Raw genomic sequence first — 19,462 nt, 5'->3', positions numbered from 1 at the left:
GAGAGACACTACATACACACTGAACTATGGGATCGCTAATAAAGATCACCCCCAGAGCCAAGGGGGGACTTCACTTCACTTCACTTCACTTCACTTCACTTGACTTCACTTCGACTTTTTCTGCTTTGACTGGACTGAACAGACGGAATGGACTCCACGGACGAGACATGCTGGACTGAGACAATGACTTGACTTTTATAATTTCCTTTAATATACTCAACCGGCCGGTTGTAACAATCTAGATTTCAAATTGTACCTTGCTATATTCACCTTGTATAAATACTTTGCTTATTCACTTTTATATTACATTGCTTGTTAAACTTTTTATAATAAATACCTTCAAAAGTGTTTCATCTCTTATATCTTTAAGTATCTTTTACAACTTTCATGTTTGAAATATGACACGTATCATGTAATTTTATAAGCGGAGACATTCTCCCATCACTACACTATATAAAGCTGGTTTTACGTCTCTCTCTCAGACAAGAGGACCACTCACAGATCAGTGACCTGCAGGCTGACCCCTGGTACATGGTACCGTTCCTCTCACACAAGCACACACACACGAACCCACACACACACATCCACACCCTCAAAGCACATACACAAACCTACACACACACACACACACAAACCTACACACACACACACACACAAACCTACACACACACACACACAAACCTACACACACACACACACACCCTTGCTCACCCACCAGATTAGCCGATCACATAAATTCAACAGGATGTCACAAGCCGGTGAAATACGACTGGGTCATTCAGTGGTCACGAAGACCAGTCTCCATTAAATCACAGATCGTTATCTTTAGACCCACACACGCACCTACTTACACGTTAACGTGCGATACATGCACTCATGCACGCCGGACATACAGGCTGCCCAATACACAAGACACATAAACGTGCACTGAGGAGAGACACTACATACACACTGAACTATGGGATCGCTAATAAAGATCACCCCCAGAGCCAAGGGGGGACTTCACTTCACTTCACTTCACTTCACTTCACTTGACTTCACTTCGACTTTTTCTGCTTTGACTGGACTGAACAGACGGAATGGACTCCACGGACGAGACATGCTGGACTGAGACAATGACTTGACTTTTATAATTTCCTTTAATATACTCAACCGGCCGGTTGTAACAATCTAGATTTCAAATTGTACCTTGCTATATTCACCTTGTATAAATACTTTGCTTATTCACTTTTATATTACATTGCTTGTTAAACTTTTTATAATAAATACCTTCAAAAGTGTTTCATCTCTTATATCTTTAAGTATCTTTTACAACTTTCATGTTTGAGTCTAAAACGTGACACTATCACCCTAAAATACTCCGTTCCGCCCCAATACATTGCAACGACGTTCACTGCATACCCCACACTACTCTAACCATTACCATCAAAATTCACGCCACACACCCACTCCGCACGTAAACTATAAAATAGCGGCGTGCAAGCTAATGATCCTAGCCAGCCTTGTTTCCAATGTACTAACTATCACCCTAAAATACTCCGTTCCGCCCCAATACATTGCAACGACGTCCACCGCGGCGCAGCATACCCCACACTACTCTAACCGTTACCCTCAGAATTCATGCCACACACCCACTCCGCACGTAAACTATAAAATAGCGGCGTGCAAGCTAATGATCCTAGCCAGCCTTGTTTACTACCCAGAGGTGCACCGCGGGTCTCCTTCGCTGTCGCCATCTCCTTCACTGATTGGTTGTTAGTGCGTGTGCGCTGATATCCAAGCTAGGAAAATCGATATATCGAAACTTTGCGACCACGTTTCATGTTTATTTCGAGGAAATAATTTATCGCGATAGTTATCGTTATCGTTTTATCGCCCAGCCCTATCTTGCAGCATATTTTTAGTTTTTCTTTCTTATATTAAAATATATTTTGTTTTTAAGAATTTGTAAAGGATAGGCAAAAATTTGAATAAAGTGATTAATCTGATTAAATGAGTATTTTTCTTTTATTAAATCAACTTTCTTTAATGAATATAACAGTTTCGTCAACATAAATAATCCAATATTGAAAGTGATGGTGACGTCTTATAGTATAATATTATAATATTAGTGTAGCCTATTCTTTAACTGCAACTGTGAAGAAAACCCCCATTGGTTTAAACAATGAATAGACACATAAAAAAATATATTAAAATTAAAAATATACCATATATATATTTTTTTAATTAAAAATAAAAAGTTCGAATGTTGATTTAAAATTCGAACGTCAACATTATGATCGAAGCTTCGAAGCATTCGGTACAGCAGCCCTACATCATTCGTTCCCTCGTTGATCCCTACTTCCAGGTGGTGTATTACTGCCTGTTCGCCCTGCTCTACGGCCTGGCGGGCTCCTGCAGCCACCTGGTGATGGTCAACTCCTCCTGGACGCTGGGCCACATCCTGGCGCTGTGGCGCGCGCCCAACCGCACCAGCGTGGTGTACCCGCCCTGCGACGTGCGCTCCTTCCTGGACGTGCCGCTGGACGAGGACGAGGTGGACGACGACGACGACCAGAAGAAGAAGAAGTGCCACTCCATCGTCTCCGTGGGCCAGTTCAGGCCCGAGAAGGACCACCGGATGCAGGCACGTGCACACATAGAGCCCAAGGGGTGCTTGAGCACCTGCCCGTTTGAGCCTCATAAAAAAGTGCCCTTAACCCATTTAGACCTAAAAACGGCTATTAAAACCTATGCAATTATTCTACACAATCTCTATTCACACTGGGAGAAGGCAACTTGGCCTACTTTAACTTTAACGACATTAACTTGACAAACGCTGTTAGCTGGAGGTCGGTCGCATTTCAAAGAGCTCCCGGGAAATGTTTACTGCATTGGGCTGCAGTCACGTTTGATACTCACGTTTTTAAGTGCTTTTAGCCTGTTTTTATCAAGTGTTTTATCCGATTGTACCCTGTTTTATCCTGTTTTTACCACTCTCTGCAAAACTTGGCCACACACAAGCAGCATCCAGACATTTCGCAGGTTGTTTACATACCTGGTTTGTTGGCTTGGCGACGCCGACGCGGAAGTATGGCCGCGACTTCGGACATTATAGAAGTGCGGGCCGAAATTAAATCCATAGAACACCTCATTGTGGAACTTCTTAGTCGCCAAACTGAGCTCCTGTCCCGGCTAGATAGTCTGGAGCCATCGGCCGCCGTCCCCTCGCCTGCTCGCTCCTCCTGGGCAACAGTTGTGAGGAGGAAAAGAAAAGTATCCCTTCCTCTCTTCGACCCCATGGACTCCCCGCTGCTCTCTAATCGTTATGCTCCATTGTCAGAACACTTAGACGCCTCAGGATCACCTTCTTCTGACGAGCATGGTGTTAACCAAGGAGCAGCTTCCCCAGATCGGACCCTCCGGCGTGGCGGCGCCGCTTCGCTGGCTGCCTACCCTGGGCTAACGCTAGCCGCAAGTAGCAAGCCCCACACCGCATCCTCCTGGGCCTCGGTGGAGACAAAGGGATTGCAGACAAAGAAAAGGAGGCTGACCCCGCAGTTTCCTGATCCCCTGAGACGTGATGAGGAACATCTTCAACTCCACGATAAAAACGCCACCGTCTCACTGCCCCGAGATCTCTCCAATTCGGCCACATAGCGCCGCTGGAATAGCTGCCTGGTCCAAGACGGTGAAGGGAGATGGGGCTACCTCACGTAGGAAACGCACCTCTGCCGGCAGCAACGTTTCCAGGTCACGGTCTACGTCTCGCTCTCCCTCTCCCTCCGGTAAGCGTACACGAAAATGCTCCCCGCTGGCCCCCACAGCCTCCCTCGATTCCTCGCACGCTGATAACGCTGCTACAGCTAGCATAGCTGATGCTAGCCATTCACCTCCCCAGGCTAACGCAGGTATTGGCAAGCCCTCTTTGTTTTCTCCTCCCGAATATATCCTCGTGGGGGATTCCATAGTGAGAAACGTCTCGATTCCCAAGGGCATCTCGTACTCCTTTTCTGGTGCAAAAGTTCTTGATCTAATCCAACATATCCCATCAATTGTGGAGCGCTACCCATCTGCTCATACAGTCATCGTGCATGTGGGAGTGAATGACGTCAGCCTCAGGTGTAAACAATCAGCAGACCATCGCGAGACATACGGGCACATCAAACTCACCAAAGATTACGAAACGCTGGCAGTGCTGATAGAGAGCCTTGGGAAAACCTGTACATTCTCCGGTCTAATCCCCACCCTTAGACGGAGCTCAGAACATTTTAGTCGGCTATACAGTGCCGATCAGTGGCTGCGACATTTCAGCTCAGCTTGTGGACACGGCTTTATCAGACACTTTGACTCATTCTGGACTAGTGTTGTCACGATACTGGAATTTCGACTTCGATACGATACCTTGAAAAGTATCGATACTTCGATACCATTTCGATACCAAAAAAAAAAATATATATATATATATATATATATAATTTTTTTTTTTTTTTTTTTTTTTTAACAAATTTAGCTTTTGTTGCTGGTTGATTCTCCTCAGCTTCTCTCTGGTACTATAAGAGAAGATAAATATAACACTTTTAAAACCCTTTGTTTATCTTTAGATCACACATTTAAAAATAACTGTTCATCTCACTTCAATCATTTTTATTGCAAATGCAGAACATGGTATTTTCTCAAGCAGACAGATGTAAACACTGTAATCTGTGTTGCATGTACCTCACAAACTGAACAGTTAGTAACAGTTTTTATTTAAAGATAACGAGAGCAAGCGAGAGAGAGAGAGGTATCGGTAGATAGAGAGAGAGAGAGAGAGGTAGCGGTAGAGAGAGAGAGAGAGAGAGAGAGAGGTAGCGGTAGATGGAGAGAGACAGAGAGAGAGAGAGAGGCTATGCTCGGAGCATTTTAGTAATGTTACATTTTCAACAAGATTGCTGCTATTTAAACACTTGGTGGAAACGGGGTAACGTTAACCTTATGTCGACTGTAGTATTGTATGACCTCGACATAACGTTTACACGTTAACGTTACTCCGTTTCCATGCAGTATTTATAACGGTGGCCAGCTAAGCTAAGGGGGCTAACTGCTAGCAGTAGCTAACGTTAGCTCAGCTGGTAGCTGTAACGTTACAACGAAGCAGCTGTTGATATTATGCGCCATCAGTAGACAACGTATCATGTATTAAACTAGAGTTAATGGTTTAATGCTTCAGTCACAGTGACGTTGAAAGAGCAGCTGTCACGAACCTCTTTCATTTCTTTATGGAGATCGGCGCTGGCACTGCTATAACACCGCTTGCAAATAGCATTGGGGCATTTGTAGCTTGTCCTTCGTTGTTTACTTGAAACCCGAAGTACCTCCAAACAGCACTTCTGCTGCTTTCTTTATCCACAAGCACAAGTTGCGGAGGCTCTGCATTTACCATCTTCAGCTAAAATGTTTGTTTACTAACTGAAGAAGACGGCTCTCTGTGACTCTGTGAGGGGGAGGGCTGGACTCGGAGGAGCCGGGGGGGGCAAGCACGCTGAGCGCTCTGAACAGCGCGTCAACAACTTGCGGTAGAACACTCGCCAGCTGGTACCGATACTGCAGAAAGACATGCTTGCCAAATATAATAAAATGGTCATAGATTCTAGAGCAAACTATTTCTCCAACCTAATAAGGGATAGTAAATGCAGCCCCAGAGTCCTATTTGAAACCATAAACAGAATTGTAACACCTGCTTCTCCATCCACTTCTGTCGTTCATACTAATACAATTGGCAGTATTAGGGGGTGGGAAGCTGATGGGTGGGGATCGGACGTTGTGGACAGCGACTCCTACAGGTTGGTTGGTGCGCCTGCGCAGCAGAATCAGGAAGCGACGGGGCGGCGTGCCCTCCAAACGGTGAAAAGATGCGACTGCTGCTTCCTCGAGTACCGGAGGGGACACGTGATGTAAGGCTTAGTCCACATTGCAGCCGGCTTGTGGGAGGCATGGCCTAACAACGTTCAGGCGCTCGGATGTGAGAAAAGCGCCCCCTATCGTCTCCCAGATGGTAATGCACCATTTTGGATTGGACTCAATGAAAATGGATGAGAAAAAAAAACTCCGGAATCCACATTTTACTTCTCACGCATGTATCCGGAGCCGATCAGATTCATTCTGGACCTTCAGCACAGTGTGTAATATGTGTTTTACAGTATACGCGTGGGATCAATAAAAGGATCGATTTTTGGAATGGCGATCAGGAATTGGAATAATCCATTTGGATACCATCTGATCTCAGGTAAGGAATCTATTTTACCAGTCTTAGGATAATCAGACCTGTTTTCACGGAGATATAAGCTTTTCCCCTATAATGTGATATGGCTGTTTGACTGTAAGAGCGATCAGGAACTGAGATAATCGATTTTCAGCTCGCGGCACCAGCGTGCACACGTACACATATACTATCGATAATCTAGCGTTTATTTGAAAACGATTCATAAATAGGCAGAAAAATGACAACGTTCTAGAATATTACAGTACAGGGCGATTATCATGGAATATTTTTTTTGTTGTTGTGAAAACGAGGGCTTTTCAAAATGCTATAAAACGGAAATGAACCGATAAAAAAACAATCCGCTTCGACAATGTTGACTGGAAAATGAGTCATTGATAAGCGACGGGCAGATTAGACACATAGCCATAATTTAAAACATAGATTAGGCGATATTAATGCTAACATTGAAGTGGATGGTGGTCATTCAAGCACTAAATGTGCGCCCCCTGCTGGGCACTGAAAGTGTTAAAGGTATAAACGCACACATGCAGCATCCGGTCTAAATGGGTAAAAAAAATCGCGATTGGAATAAAAAATGCATTTATATTGATAACACTTTGACGACCGTTCGCCGCCGTCTAATATGGTGCCAGAGGACAGAGGTTTGTTTACAAACCGATGTACTTTCAAAGAGCTTTATATATCATTTATAGTATTGCTATCTGTCCATTCTCATTGTCACTCGAGTGCATAAACCGTGCCTTCATAATGGCTTAAAGAAAATAAAAATCCATCGGTTGGTTGTCATTTTATAGCGTCGTGAATATAAGGTATAACACACTTTTCGTCTAGGCTTTTTTCCCGGGAGCTTAGATAATAGGCTAAACGTTGGCGCCGTTATATCAAACGCCATTTCTGCTGTATATATACGAATGAAATAAAACAAACTGCGTAGCATCCGGACTATTACAGAGCATCTATGGATGAAATGGGGGCGGCGGGGAACGCAGATTACTATTATTGATTTGCAATACAGTGTGCGTTCAATATAGCATTTTCATTGACCAATCACGTTCCGTTATAAAACAATGTCCAATCCAGCTGTAATTTGGGGTAATATTATCCTACCGTCAGGCCATGTGATCGCCGGCAGCATTTCCTCACCACTCATCGGATTCTGGTAGATCGATATGCACATTGGCTAATCATAAATCCCATTATGCCACGCTGAAAAAAACGCTCGGCAAACTAATCCAAGATGGAGGATGTTCGGCTGGGATCAGGGAACTATGTTCTATGAACTATGAACTACAGTCGCCCACAGGACTGTACTTTAAAAAAAAATTAAAAAATTCACAATGATACTGCAGTGGAGCGATGGCGCCCCTAAGCGGGTTTGGCCGGTACTGCATGTTTCGAAAATCAAATATCTGTAAAGATGCTGGTAGTGGATCTGGTACCTAAGAAGCGCTATAAATAAGGAATAAAAAAAATAACAACTCGTCACGTATATACTCGTGGCTCTGGTCCACATCGCGCTTTTTCAAAACCTGTATATATACGTGGACGGACGCCATACAATACAGAATATACAGCACTTCTTGGGGTCTGTAGGGTAAGCACTTATTCCCTCCGCCCTGAACATTTATGGAGATGTATGGGCCTTTTAAGTCAGTGATAAAAGTGTCTTTCAAGGATAAGTGAGCTCCTGCACTGATTATTATTATAGTTCAATATTTGATCACCAAAACCCCCCAAAAATAGCACACAGGCCCAGTGCCCTTTTCAGCCTTTGAGCACCTGCCCCCCCTCTAAAGTCCTGTGCGCACGTCCCTGATTCCGGACGCAGATCCGGGCCTTTAAGAAGCTGGCGGACCGGAGGGGCGCGGCGGCGGCGCCGGTGAGGCTGGTGCTGATCGGCGGCTGCAGGAACCCGGAGGACGAGGAGCGCGTGCTGATGCTGCGGGGGCTGTGCGCTGAGCTGGGCGTGGCCGACAGGGTGCAGTTCAAGGTGGACGTGCCCTTCGAGGAGCTGAAGAGGCAGCTGGCCGGGGCCACCGTGGGGCTGCACACCATGTGGAACGAGCACTTTGGCATAGGTACCTTTCACCCTGTCCTATCTATCACCTGTGTTGTTGTTAGATAGGTACCTTTCACCCTGTCCTATCTATCACCTGTGTTGTTGTTAGATAGGTACCTTTCACCCTGTCCTATCTATCACCTGTGTTGTTGTTAGATAGGTACCTTTCACCCTGTCCTATCTATCACCTGTGTTGTTGTTAGATAGGTACCTTTCACCCTGTCCTATCTATCACCTGTGTTGTTGTTAGATAGGTACCTTTCACCCTGTCCTATCTATCACCTGTGTTGTTGTTAGATAGGTACCTTTCACCCTGTCCTATCTATCACCTGTGTTGTTGTTAGATAGGTACCTCTCACTGTCCTATCTTATCACCTGTGTTGTTGTTAGATAGGTACCTTTCACCCTGTCCTATCTATCACCTGTGTTGTTGTTAGATAGGTACCTTTCACCCTGTCCTATCTATCACCTGTGTTGTTGTTAGATAGGTACCTTTCACCCTGTCCTATCTATCACCTGTGTTGTTAGATAGGTACCTTTCACCCTGTCCTATCTATCACATGTGTTGTTGTTAGATAGGTACCTTTCACCCTGTCCTATCTATCACCTGTGTTGTTGTTAGATAGGTACCTTTCACCCTGTCCTATCTATCACCTGTGTTGTTGTTGGATAGGTACCTTTCACCCTGTCCTATCTATCACCTGTGTTGTTAGATAGGTACCTCTCACTGTCCTATCTATCACCTGTGTTGTTAGATAGGTACCTTTCACCCTGTCCTATCTATCACCTGTGTTGTTAGATAGGTACCTCTCACCCTGTCCTATCTATCACCTGTGTTGTTAGATAGGTACCTTTCACCCTGTCCTATCACCTGTGTTGTTGTTAGATAGGTACCTCTCACTGTCCTATCACCTGTGTTGTTGTTAGATAGGTACCTTTCACCCTGTCCTATCTATCACCTGTGTTGTTGTTAGATAGGTACCTTTCACCCTGTCCTATCTATCACCTGTGTTGTTGGATAGGTACCTTTCACCCTGTCCTATCTATCACCTGTGTTGTTAGATAGGTACCTTTCACCCTGTCCTATCTATCACCTGTGTTGTTGGATAGGTACCTTTCACCCTGTCCTATCTATCACCTGTGTTGTTAGATAGGTACCTTTCACCCTGTCCTATCTATCACCTGTGTTGTTAGATAGGTACCTCTCACTGTCCTATCACCTGTGTTGTTGTTAGATAGGTACCTCTCACTGTCCTATCACCTGTGTTGTTGTTGGATAGGTACCTCTCACTGTCCTATCACCTGTGTTGTTGTTGGATAGGTACCTCTCACTGTCCTATCACCTGTGTTGTTGTTAGATAGGTACCTGATGGGGGACCCTGATGGAAACAAGACAAACGTCTTTCTCAGGTCTGCATCCCCTTAACAATTGTATGTATTGAGCCGTACTGTATTGTACCCATTCTGCAATCTGTTAAATAAAGTTTTCATTCATTCATTCATTCACCTCTCACTGTCCTATCACCTGTTGTTGTTGTTAGATAGGTACCTCTCACTGTCCTATCACCTGTGTTGTTAGATAGGTACCTCTCACTGTCCTATCACCTGTGTTGTTGTTAGATAGGTACCTCTCACTGTCCTATCACCTGTGTTGTTAGATAGGTACCTCTCACTGTCCTATCACCTGTGTTGTTGTTAGATAGGTACCTCTCACTGTCCTATCACCTGTTGTTGTTGTTAGATAGGTACCTCTCACTGTCCTATCACCTGTGTTGTTGTTAGATAGGTACCTCTCACTGTCCTATCACATGTGTTGTTGTTAGATAGGTACCTCTCACTGTCCTATCACCTGTTGTTGTTAGATAGGTACCTCTCACTGTCCTATCACCTGTGTTGTTAGATAGGTACCTCTCACTGTCCTATCACCTGTGTTGTTAGATAGGTACCTCTCACTGTCCTATCACCTGTGTTGTTGTTAGATAGGTACCTCTCACTGCCCTATCACTTGTGTTGTTGTTAGATAGGTACCTCTCACTGTCCTATCACCTGTGTTGTTAGATAGGTACCTCTCACTGTCCTATCACCTGTGTTGTTGTTAGATAGGTACCTCTCACTGTCCTATCACCTGTTGTTGTTGTTAGATAGGTACCTCTCACTGTCCTATCACCTGTGTTGTTAGATAGGTACCTCTCACTGTCCTATCACCTGTGTTGTTGTTAGATAGGTACCTCTCACTGTCCTATCACCTGTGTTGTTGTTAGATAGGTACCTCTCACTGTCCTATCACCTGTGTTGTTGTTAGATAGGTACCTCTCACTGTCCTATCACCCGTGTTGTTAGATAGGTACCTCTCACTGTCCTATCACCTGTGTTGTTGTTAGATATGTACCTCTCACTGTCCTATCACCTGTTGTTGTTAGATAGGTACCTCTCACTGTCCTATCACCTGTGTTGTTGTTAGATAGGTACCTCTCACTGTCCTATCACCTGTGTTGTTGTTAGATAGGTACCTCTCACTGTCCTATCACCTGTGTTGTTGTTAGATATGTACCTCTCACTGTCCTATCACCTGTGTTGTTGTTAGATAGGTACCTCTCACTGTCCTATCACCTGTGTTGTTAGATAGGTACCTCTCACCGTCCTATCACCTGTGTTGTTGTTAGATAGGTACCTCTCACTGTCCTATCACCTGTGTTGTTGTTAGATAGGTACCTCTCACTGTCCTATCACCTGTGTTGTTGTTAGATAGGTACCTCTCACTGTCCTATCACCTGTGTTAGATAGGTACCTCTCACCGTCCTATCACCTGTGTTGTTGTTAGATGGGGGAACACAGGGGTCACCAGCTAAATGGGTTTCATTTCACTAGTATTTCATTGACCTGAAGTGTGAGAGAATGTATTAAGAACGACATCTGATCATAGGTTTAATATAAAATAATATATAAGAACATCGGATCATAGGTTTAATACAATAATAGATAAGAACAACATCTGTTCATAGGTTTAATATAAAATAATATATAAGAACAACGTCTGATCATAGGTTTAATATAATATATAAGAACATCGGATCATAGGTTTAATACAATAATAGATAAGAACGACATCTGATCATAGGTTTAATAAAATAATAGATAAGAACAACATCTGATCATAGGTTTAATATAATAATATATAAGAACAAAATCTGATCATAGGTTTAATATAATAATATATAAGAACAAAATCTGATCATAGAGGTTTAATATAATAATGTATCAGAATGACATCTGATCATAGGTTTAATATAATAGTGTATCAGAATGACATCTGATCATAGGTTTAATATAAGAATGACATCTGATCGGCAGTCAGGTGGCGTAACGGAGATTGCGTTCGTCACCAAACCCCGGAGCGGCTAGATTCGCCTGTTCGAATCCAGCTCACAGCTCCGGGGTTGTCACCAGCTTGGCTGGCCGTTCACACTAATACAATTGGCAGTATTAGAGGGTGGGAGAAGCTGGCGGGGTGGGTCCGGGTCGTTGTAAACAGCGACTCCTACAGTTCGGTCGGGGCGCCTGCTAAGCGCGGATAGGACTTGAGTGGGATAGTGTGATCCTTCCACACGCTACACCCTCTCAATGAGAATCCGCGCTGCCAGGTGAAAAGAAGCGGTTGATTGGCTGGACGTGTGTCGGAGGAAGCACGTGATAGCCTCCACTCTCCCAGACCGACTGTGGGGGGTAAGTGCGCAGCGACCAGGAAGGGGATTGGGAATTGGCATAACGACTAACATTGGGATGGGAGAAAATCGGAGGAAAATGGAGGGGGAAAAAGATCAATAACAATACATTTAAAATAAAAATGACATCTGATCATAGGTTTAATATAATAATATATAAGAATGACATCTGATCATAGGTTTAATACAATAACATAAGAATTACATGTGGTCATATGTTTAATATAATAAAATATAAGAATGACATCTGATCATAGGTATAATAATAAAATATAAGTGACATCTGATCATAGGTATAATATAATTAATAACATAAGAATGACATGTGGTCATAGGTTTAAATACAATAACATAAGAATGACATGTGGTTGGGAGCTCCAGTAGCTCACCACGTACCGCGAGTGCTATTTCAGCGCTGTGCTCGCGCGGATCTGGGGCTGAGCGCGTTCGAATCCCGGACGGCAGCCGTGCCTTTCCCAGAGTGTCTTTCCCCCCCCATCTGAACCCTTTCAGCCTGCTTCTGTCGGTCGAACTTGACCAAGTATGAATGCGAAGAAAAAGCGATAAACGCTAAAAGAACCAGGTGACTGGTCAAAGTTTTAGAAGAATGACATGTGGTCATAGGTTTAATACAATGTATAAGAATGACATCTGATCATAATATAGGTAGACTGGCTTAGATCATCCAGTTAAAAGTATGACATTTCAAGGTATGTCACACAAAAGGCCATTCTCTCAATTTGATTCCATCAACAACAAAAGAAAGAGAAAGAAAGAGAGAAAGAAAGAAAGAAGGAAGGGTAACTGGTCTGCAAACGCAACAGAGTGATTCAGTCAATAAACACCAAGCTATTAGTCCACAGCATTAACACTTTGTTTACCACTGGTGAACATGGTAAAACGTGGTTAAATGCCAGCACCCACTCCAATGATAGCGTTGTGAACGCATAATCTCTTAAATTATGATTTATGTGTCTAATCTGCCCGTCGCTTATCAATGACTTATTTGCAGTCAACATTGTCGAAACGGATTGTTTTTTAAACGCTTCATTTCCGTTTTATAGCATTTTGAAAAGCCCTCGTTTTTCAGGAAAATATAAAGATTCCGTGATAAATGGCATTTACTGGAATATTCTGCCATACACACAAACGTTGTAATTTTTCGGCCTATTTATGAATCGTTTTCAAATAAACGCTAGATTATCGATAGTATATGTGTATTTATGCACGCTATAGAAGTGGGCTGAAATATCGATTCTCTCATTTCCTGATCGCACGCACACACACACACACACACACACACATATGGGACACGTTGATATATCTGTGAAAAAAGCTCTGATTATCCCAAGACTGGTCAAATACATTCCTTACCTCAGATCAGATGTTATCCAAAAAGATTATTCCAATTCCTGATCGCCATTCCAAATATCGATCGCGTTTATTGATTCAGCGTTGGGTTCTGGAAATACATAATCCACGCTGTTCTGGGGCCGGCGATCACTTGGTCTCTTCAGTTGGCTTGACGGAAAAGTTAAATGAGGAAACTGGCCCCCCCCCCCTTCATCAGTCTAAACTAATGGGGTGCAGTTACACAGGGAGAGACGATAGGGGGCGGTATCTTCCCAATTGAGCTCAGAGAGACTGCAGCACTAACCTGAGGCTCGATTGATGAAATATGAATTAAAATCGCCAATAAAAAAAAATACGACAAACAAACGCTATATAGCGTTGGTGGCATTCAAAGGTCGGCATGAACTAACGACAAACACTTTCACTGCCCAAGTGTAATTTCTTATTAGTCCCTTGAATGCCCACATCCACTCCAATGTTAACGTTAATATTGCCTAATCTATGTTTTAAATTATGGCTATGTGTCTAATCTGCCCGTCGCTTATCAAAGACTCATTTTCCAGTCAACATTGTCATGGAAGATTGTTTTTTTATCGCTTCATTTCCGTTTTCTAGCATTTTGAAAATCACTCGATTTCACAGAAAAAACACATTCCATGATAATCGCCTTTTACTGGAATATTCTAGAACGTTGTCATTGTTCGGCCATGTCATGAATCGTTTTCAAATAAACGCTAGATTATCGATAGTATAGGGCTGGGCGATAAAACGATAATGATAACTATCGCGATAAATTATTTCCTCGAATTAAACATGAAACGTGGTCGCAAAGTTTCGATATATCGATTTTCCAAGCTTGGATATGAGCACACGCACTAACAACCAATCAGTGAAGGAGATGGCCGAGAGCGAAGGAGACCCGCGCTGCACCTCTGGGTAGGGAGGTAGGACTCAAGGCTGGCGAGGATAATTAGCTTGCACGGCGCTATTTTATATATTTACGTGCCGAGTATGTGTGTGGCGTGAATTCTGATGCCACGGTTATAGTAGTGTGTGGTATACGGTGGACGTCGTTGCAATGTATTGGGGCGGAAGAGAGTATTTTAGGGATATTTAGTACATTGGAAATATGGCTGGCTAGGATAATTAGCTTGCACGGCGCAATTGTATAGTTTGGCTGGCTAGGATAATTAGCTTGCACGGCGCTATTTTATATATTTACGTGCCGAGTGTGTGTGTGGCGTGAATTCTGATGCCACGGTTATAGTAGTGTGTGGTATACGGTGGACGTCGTTGCAATGTATTGGGGCGGAACAGAGTATTTTAGGGATATTTAGTACATTGTCATGGGATACACTGCTCGCTCTGGCTAACTGCTAACGTGCGCGGACTGATGACGACATCAACTCGAGACATTCGCAGCAGAAAAACAAGTCTAGTAATAGCCCGTCCATCGGCGCCGGGCATAAGAAGTTAATTAAACTTGACAGACATTATATCGACGATAATTATCGATATCTAGTTATAGGAAAATAATTTTATAATTTTATCGCGATAACGTTTTTGGCCATATCGCCCAGCCCTACGATAGTATATGTGTACGCACGCACGCTCTTGCGGCGAGCCGAAAATCGAGTCTCTTATTTCCTGACGGCGCGCACAGTCAAACAGCGATAACACACAATCACATAAAAGCTTATATCTCTGTGAAAACGAGTCTGATTATCCTAATACTGATAACATAGATTCCTTACCTGAGATCAGATGGTATCCAAATGGTTTATTCCAATTCCCGATCGCCATTCGGAAAAATCGATATGTTTATTGATCCACCGAGTATACTGTAAAACACATATTCCCCGGGGGCTCCAGTAGCTCACCGCGTATCTCGGCGCTATTTCTGCGTCGGGAGGAGCCGTGCTGCGTCACGGTTCTGGTTGACTCCGAGTTCGATTCCCGGACCCGCCGTCATTTGCCGAATGTCTTCCCCTGTTCTATATCCCGTTTCACCCTGTATCTGTCGGTCATGCTTGACCAGAAAAGCGATAAACGCTAAAAAATAAAGTTTAAAAAAAAAAAACACATATTCCCCGCTGCTCCGAGAGTCTAACATGAAGCTGGTCGACGGCGGTTGCATGAGTGAGAAGTAAAACGTGGATTCCGGGTTTTTTTTTCTCATTCATTTTCATTGAGTTCAATCCAAAAGGGTGAATTACCATCTGGGAGACGATAGGGGGCGCTTTTTTCACATCTGAGCGCCTGAGGCAGCTGAATGTCCAACGGCAGACTCGCTTGATGCAATATGATTTCAGATCGCTAATAAAAAAATTAAAACGAATAAAACGAATATTCTCGGGTGTGGGCATTGAACCCACAGGGGGTAAACCCGAATAATCTCGGGCGTGGCATGCAAAGTGTTAAAGCTAGAATCTGTAATACTGTCAAACAGCGAGTTCTAGGGCAAAAGAGCCCCGCTTGGCATTGTGCTTTGTTTTGGTCTGATTAGATGTGCGGGTTGGAGTTTAGTAAATTATTATAATTTCTCCAGACCTCTCTTGGCAGAGCCTGGTGGCCTATTGCTTATTAACAGCGGAGCAGTGCTGCCGTTGCTTCCGCGTTTTCCCTGATTGGCTGCGACACGCCCCGCGGCAGGCGCGGCAACCGCAGAAGCGGCAGAGCTTGCGGCATTATGTAGCCCTAATCCGCCATGATTTTCATTCGAAGCTCAGCTCACCTGGCAGCGCAGCGGTCCTGCGGTCCGTTGTTGACAAGTTCGAATCCCATCAATTTTTTTTTTAACGTGTATTCTTTCGCCGGTTAAGGTTAGGCATGGTTAAGGTTAAGGTTAGGCATTGTTTCGGAGTTGGTTAAGGTTAGAACGGTTAAGTTTAGGCGCTGTTAAGGAGCTGGTTAAGGTTAGAGTTTGTCTTAGAGAATGGCAATAGACAGCCTATTTCCGCACTGTCGCTCTCTCGCGCTGCCGCGGTCACATGGTCACATTGTCACATTCTTGCACTGCTCCGCTGTTAGAAAGCAACACGCAGCCTGGTGTGGAGGCCAGCAGTAGTGATATCACATCCTTGTAGGAACGCCCACCTGGGGGGCAAAGCAAGCTCTGGCGCCACCTGGTGCTCTGGCAAGGGTGCTGTATATGGATCGCAAGTGACCAAAGCGTAGTCATTTAATTTATAGACCTGTGATGCAGTTCTATGGCGTGTCCAGTGGTTTGCCCTCCAGGTCACATGACTATAACTATGAATATCCAGTGAAACAAACAACAAACAAACGCAACGAGCAAAACCAAGAGGAATAAAGTACTCAACCTCTACTGTCTTTAACTATGAATGAACACAACACACTAACTCACCATCTTTAGATGATAAAGTACTCAGCCTCTACTGTCTTTAACTATGAATGAACACAACACACTAACTCACCATCTTTAGATGATAAAGTACTCAGCCTCTACTGTCTTTAACTATGAATGAACACAACACTCTAACTTACCATCTTTAGATGATAAAGTACTCAGCCTCTACTGTCTTTAACTATGAATGAACACAACACTCTAACTTACCATCTTTAGATGATAAAGTACTCAACCTCTACTGTCTTTAACTATGAGTGAACACAACACTCTAACTCACCATCTTTAGATGATAAAGTACTCAACCTCTACTGTCTTTAACTATGAATGAACACAACACTCTAACTTACCATCTTTAGATGATAAAGTACTCAACCTCTACTGTCTTTAACTATGAATGAACACAACACTCTAACTCACCATCTTTAGATAATAAAGTACTCAACCTCTACTGTCTAACTATGAATGAACACAACACTCTAACTTACCATCTTTAGATGATAAAGTACTCAACCTCTACTGTCTTTAACTATGAATGAACACAACACTCTAACTTACCATCTTTAGATAATAAAGTACTCAACCTCTACTGTCTTTAACTATGAATGAACACAACACTCTAACTTACCATCTTTAGATTGTTCCTCTGAAAACCTAAGATTAACTCTCCTCTCCTCTCCTCTCCTCTCCTCTCCTCTCCTCTCCTCTCCTCTCCTCTCCTCTCCTCTCCTCTCCTCTCTTCCTCTCCTCTCCTCTCCCCAGGAGTGGTGGAGTGTATGGCTGCAGGAAAGGTGATGCTGGCCCACAAGTCCGGCGGTCCCAAGCTGGATATCGTGGTGCCCTACGAGGGGGGCCAGACGGGCTTCCTGGCAGACGACGAGGACGGCTACGCGGAGACCCTGGAGCGCATCCTGGCTCTGTCGCCGAGCGACCGGATGGAGATCAGACGCAACGCGCGCCAGTCAGTGGGCCGCTTCTCGGACCAGGAGTTTGAGGCCTGCTTCCTGGCAGCGATGGAGCCCATCATGGCAACGCTAGCGCGATGAGGGAGAGGGAGAGGGAGAGAGAGGGAGAGAGAGGGAGAGAGAGGGAGAGAGAGAGAGAGAGAGAGAGGGAGAGAGAGAGAGAGAGAGGGAGAGAGAGGGAGAGAGAGGGAGAGAGAGGGAGAGAGAGGGAGAGAGAGGGAGAGAGAGAGAGAGAGAGAGAGAGAGAGAGAGAGAGAGAGAGAGAGAGAGAGAGAGAGAGAGAGAGAGAGAGAGAGAGAGAGAGAGAGAGAGAGAGAGAGAGAGAGAGAGAGAGAGAGAGAGAGAGAGAGAGAGAGAGAGAGAGAGAGAGAGAGAGAGAGAGATCCTGACTTAGTGGGATGGTTAAGGTTAGTTACGTGTTGTAGTGGGATGGTTAAGGTTAGTTACAGAATGCATGTATGCAAGTCTATGTAATGTCCCCATATTTCACATAAGCAAACGACTGACCATCTCCCCCCTCCTCCCTCCCCCTTCCTCTTAAAAAAAGTGACATTTTCAAGGGCGGCTGGGTGGCGTAGCGGAGATTGCGCTCGTCACCAATGCAAGAGACTCCGGCCTCGAATCCCGGTGTCAGCATTGCCTGCGGCTTGGTCCAGTCGTCATACTATCTCAATTGACAGAGGTAGCGGGTGGAAGTCGATGGGTGGGGATCGGATGTTGTGGGCAGCGACTCCTACAGGTCGGTTACTCCTTGCCACTGAGAGTCCGCGCTGTCTGGTGAAAAGATGCGACAGGCTGCCTCCTCGTGTACCGGAGGGGACACGTGATGCAAGGCTTCTATCCTCACTACAGCCGACCAGTGGGAGGCATAGTCTAGCAACGTTCAAGACAGGGGAGGGAAGAATTGGCGATACGAAATTGGGATGGGAGAAAAAATAGAAAATAAGGAGAAAAAGTGTATAAAAAAAAAAAAAGTGACATTTTCAGATAGGAGGTGTTGAGTTGGGTTAGGGCGTTTTGAGTTTGTCCCAGCCCCCTTCCGTCTGGTCACGCTTATTGTTGTGTTATAGAATTCTGCATCTACTGTTGTTGACGGCGAGAAAACGAGAGGAGAACGTGAAACATTGGACCCGAATAGTCATACATTCTGTAATTGTGTTTCTTATCTTCATTTAGCTGGAGAACCCCCCCCCCCCCCGAAATCCCTTTCAATGACCCCCAGGGGGTCCCCAGGCCCCACTTTGAGAACCACTGTGGTTCTAAAAAAAAAACACTTTGGGTCCAGGTTTGTGTTTGGTGTTAGCTGTCGTGTTAGCAGACGTCGCAGCTGGGAGGTAGAACTGGGCCCATTATAGAATGTTTACGTTGTTTATGTTTGAAAAGTTCTACCCCTAAAATGTGAAGGAGGTATTTTTGATACTGATGATGAATGTAATAAATAAAGAGACTGGAATGAGAGCAGACAATTGTCATTGATCGTCGATATAAGCCTTTGATGAGAGTTTCAAAGAGGTGAATGAATGAATTTCACATATGAACTGAGTCTAGGTGGTTTATCCTCCATGACTACATCCTGAATGGTAATAAAAACATTAATAAACTGAGTCTAGGAGGTTTATCCTCCACTACATCCTGAATGGTAATAAAAACATTAATAAACTGAGTGTAGGTGGTCAGGTACATGGTAGATAGACTATGTGTCAGGTACATGGTAGATAGACTCTGTGTCAGGTACACCATGTCTGTCTAGCT

General features: G+C 44.2%; 1 protein-coding gene across 1 annotated transcript in view; it reads left to right on the top strand.

Annotated features, from left to right (window-relative positions):
- The window catches only part of LOC311240018 (GDP-Man:Man(3)GlcNAc(2)-PP-Dol alpha-1,2-mannosyltransferase-like), a 29,120-nt gene extending 11,310 nt beyond the window's left edge, over nt 1-17,810 (top strand). Inside the window, exons 5-7 of the mRNA XM_084328511.1 lie at nt 2,348-2,626; nt 8,073-8,322; nt 17,508-17,810. Coding sequence (XP_084184637.1) covers nt 2,348-2,626; nt 8,073-8,322; nt 17,508-17,791 — 813 coding nt within the window. The 3' untranslated portion in view covers nt 17,792-17,810. The remainder of the gene's footprint in view (nt 1-2,347; nt 2,627-8,072; nt 8,323-17,507) is intronic.
- The last annotated feature ends 1,652 nt before the right edge of the window (nt 17,811-19,462 follow it).

This window comes from Notolepis coatsorum (assembly GCF_963971535.1).
Source record: "Notolepis coatsorum genome assembly, chromosome: 1".
Taxonomy (NCBI): domain Eukaryota; kingdom Metazoa; phylum Chordata; class Actinopteri; order Aulopiformes; family Paralepididae; genus Notolepis; species Notolepis coatsorum.
Note: the sequence above shows the minus strand (reverse complement) of the source record. Positions and strands in the feature narration are given on the sequence as shown.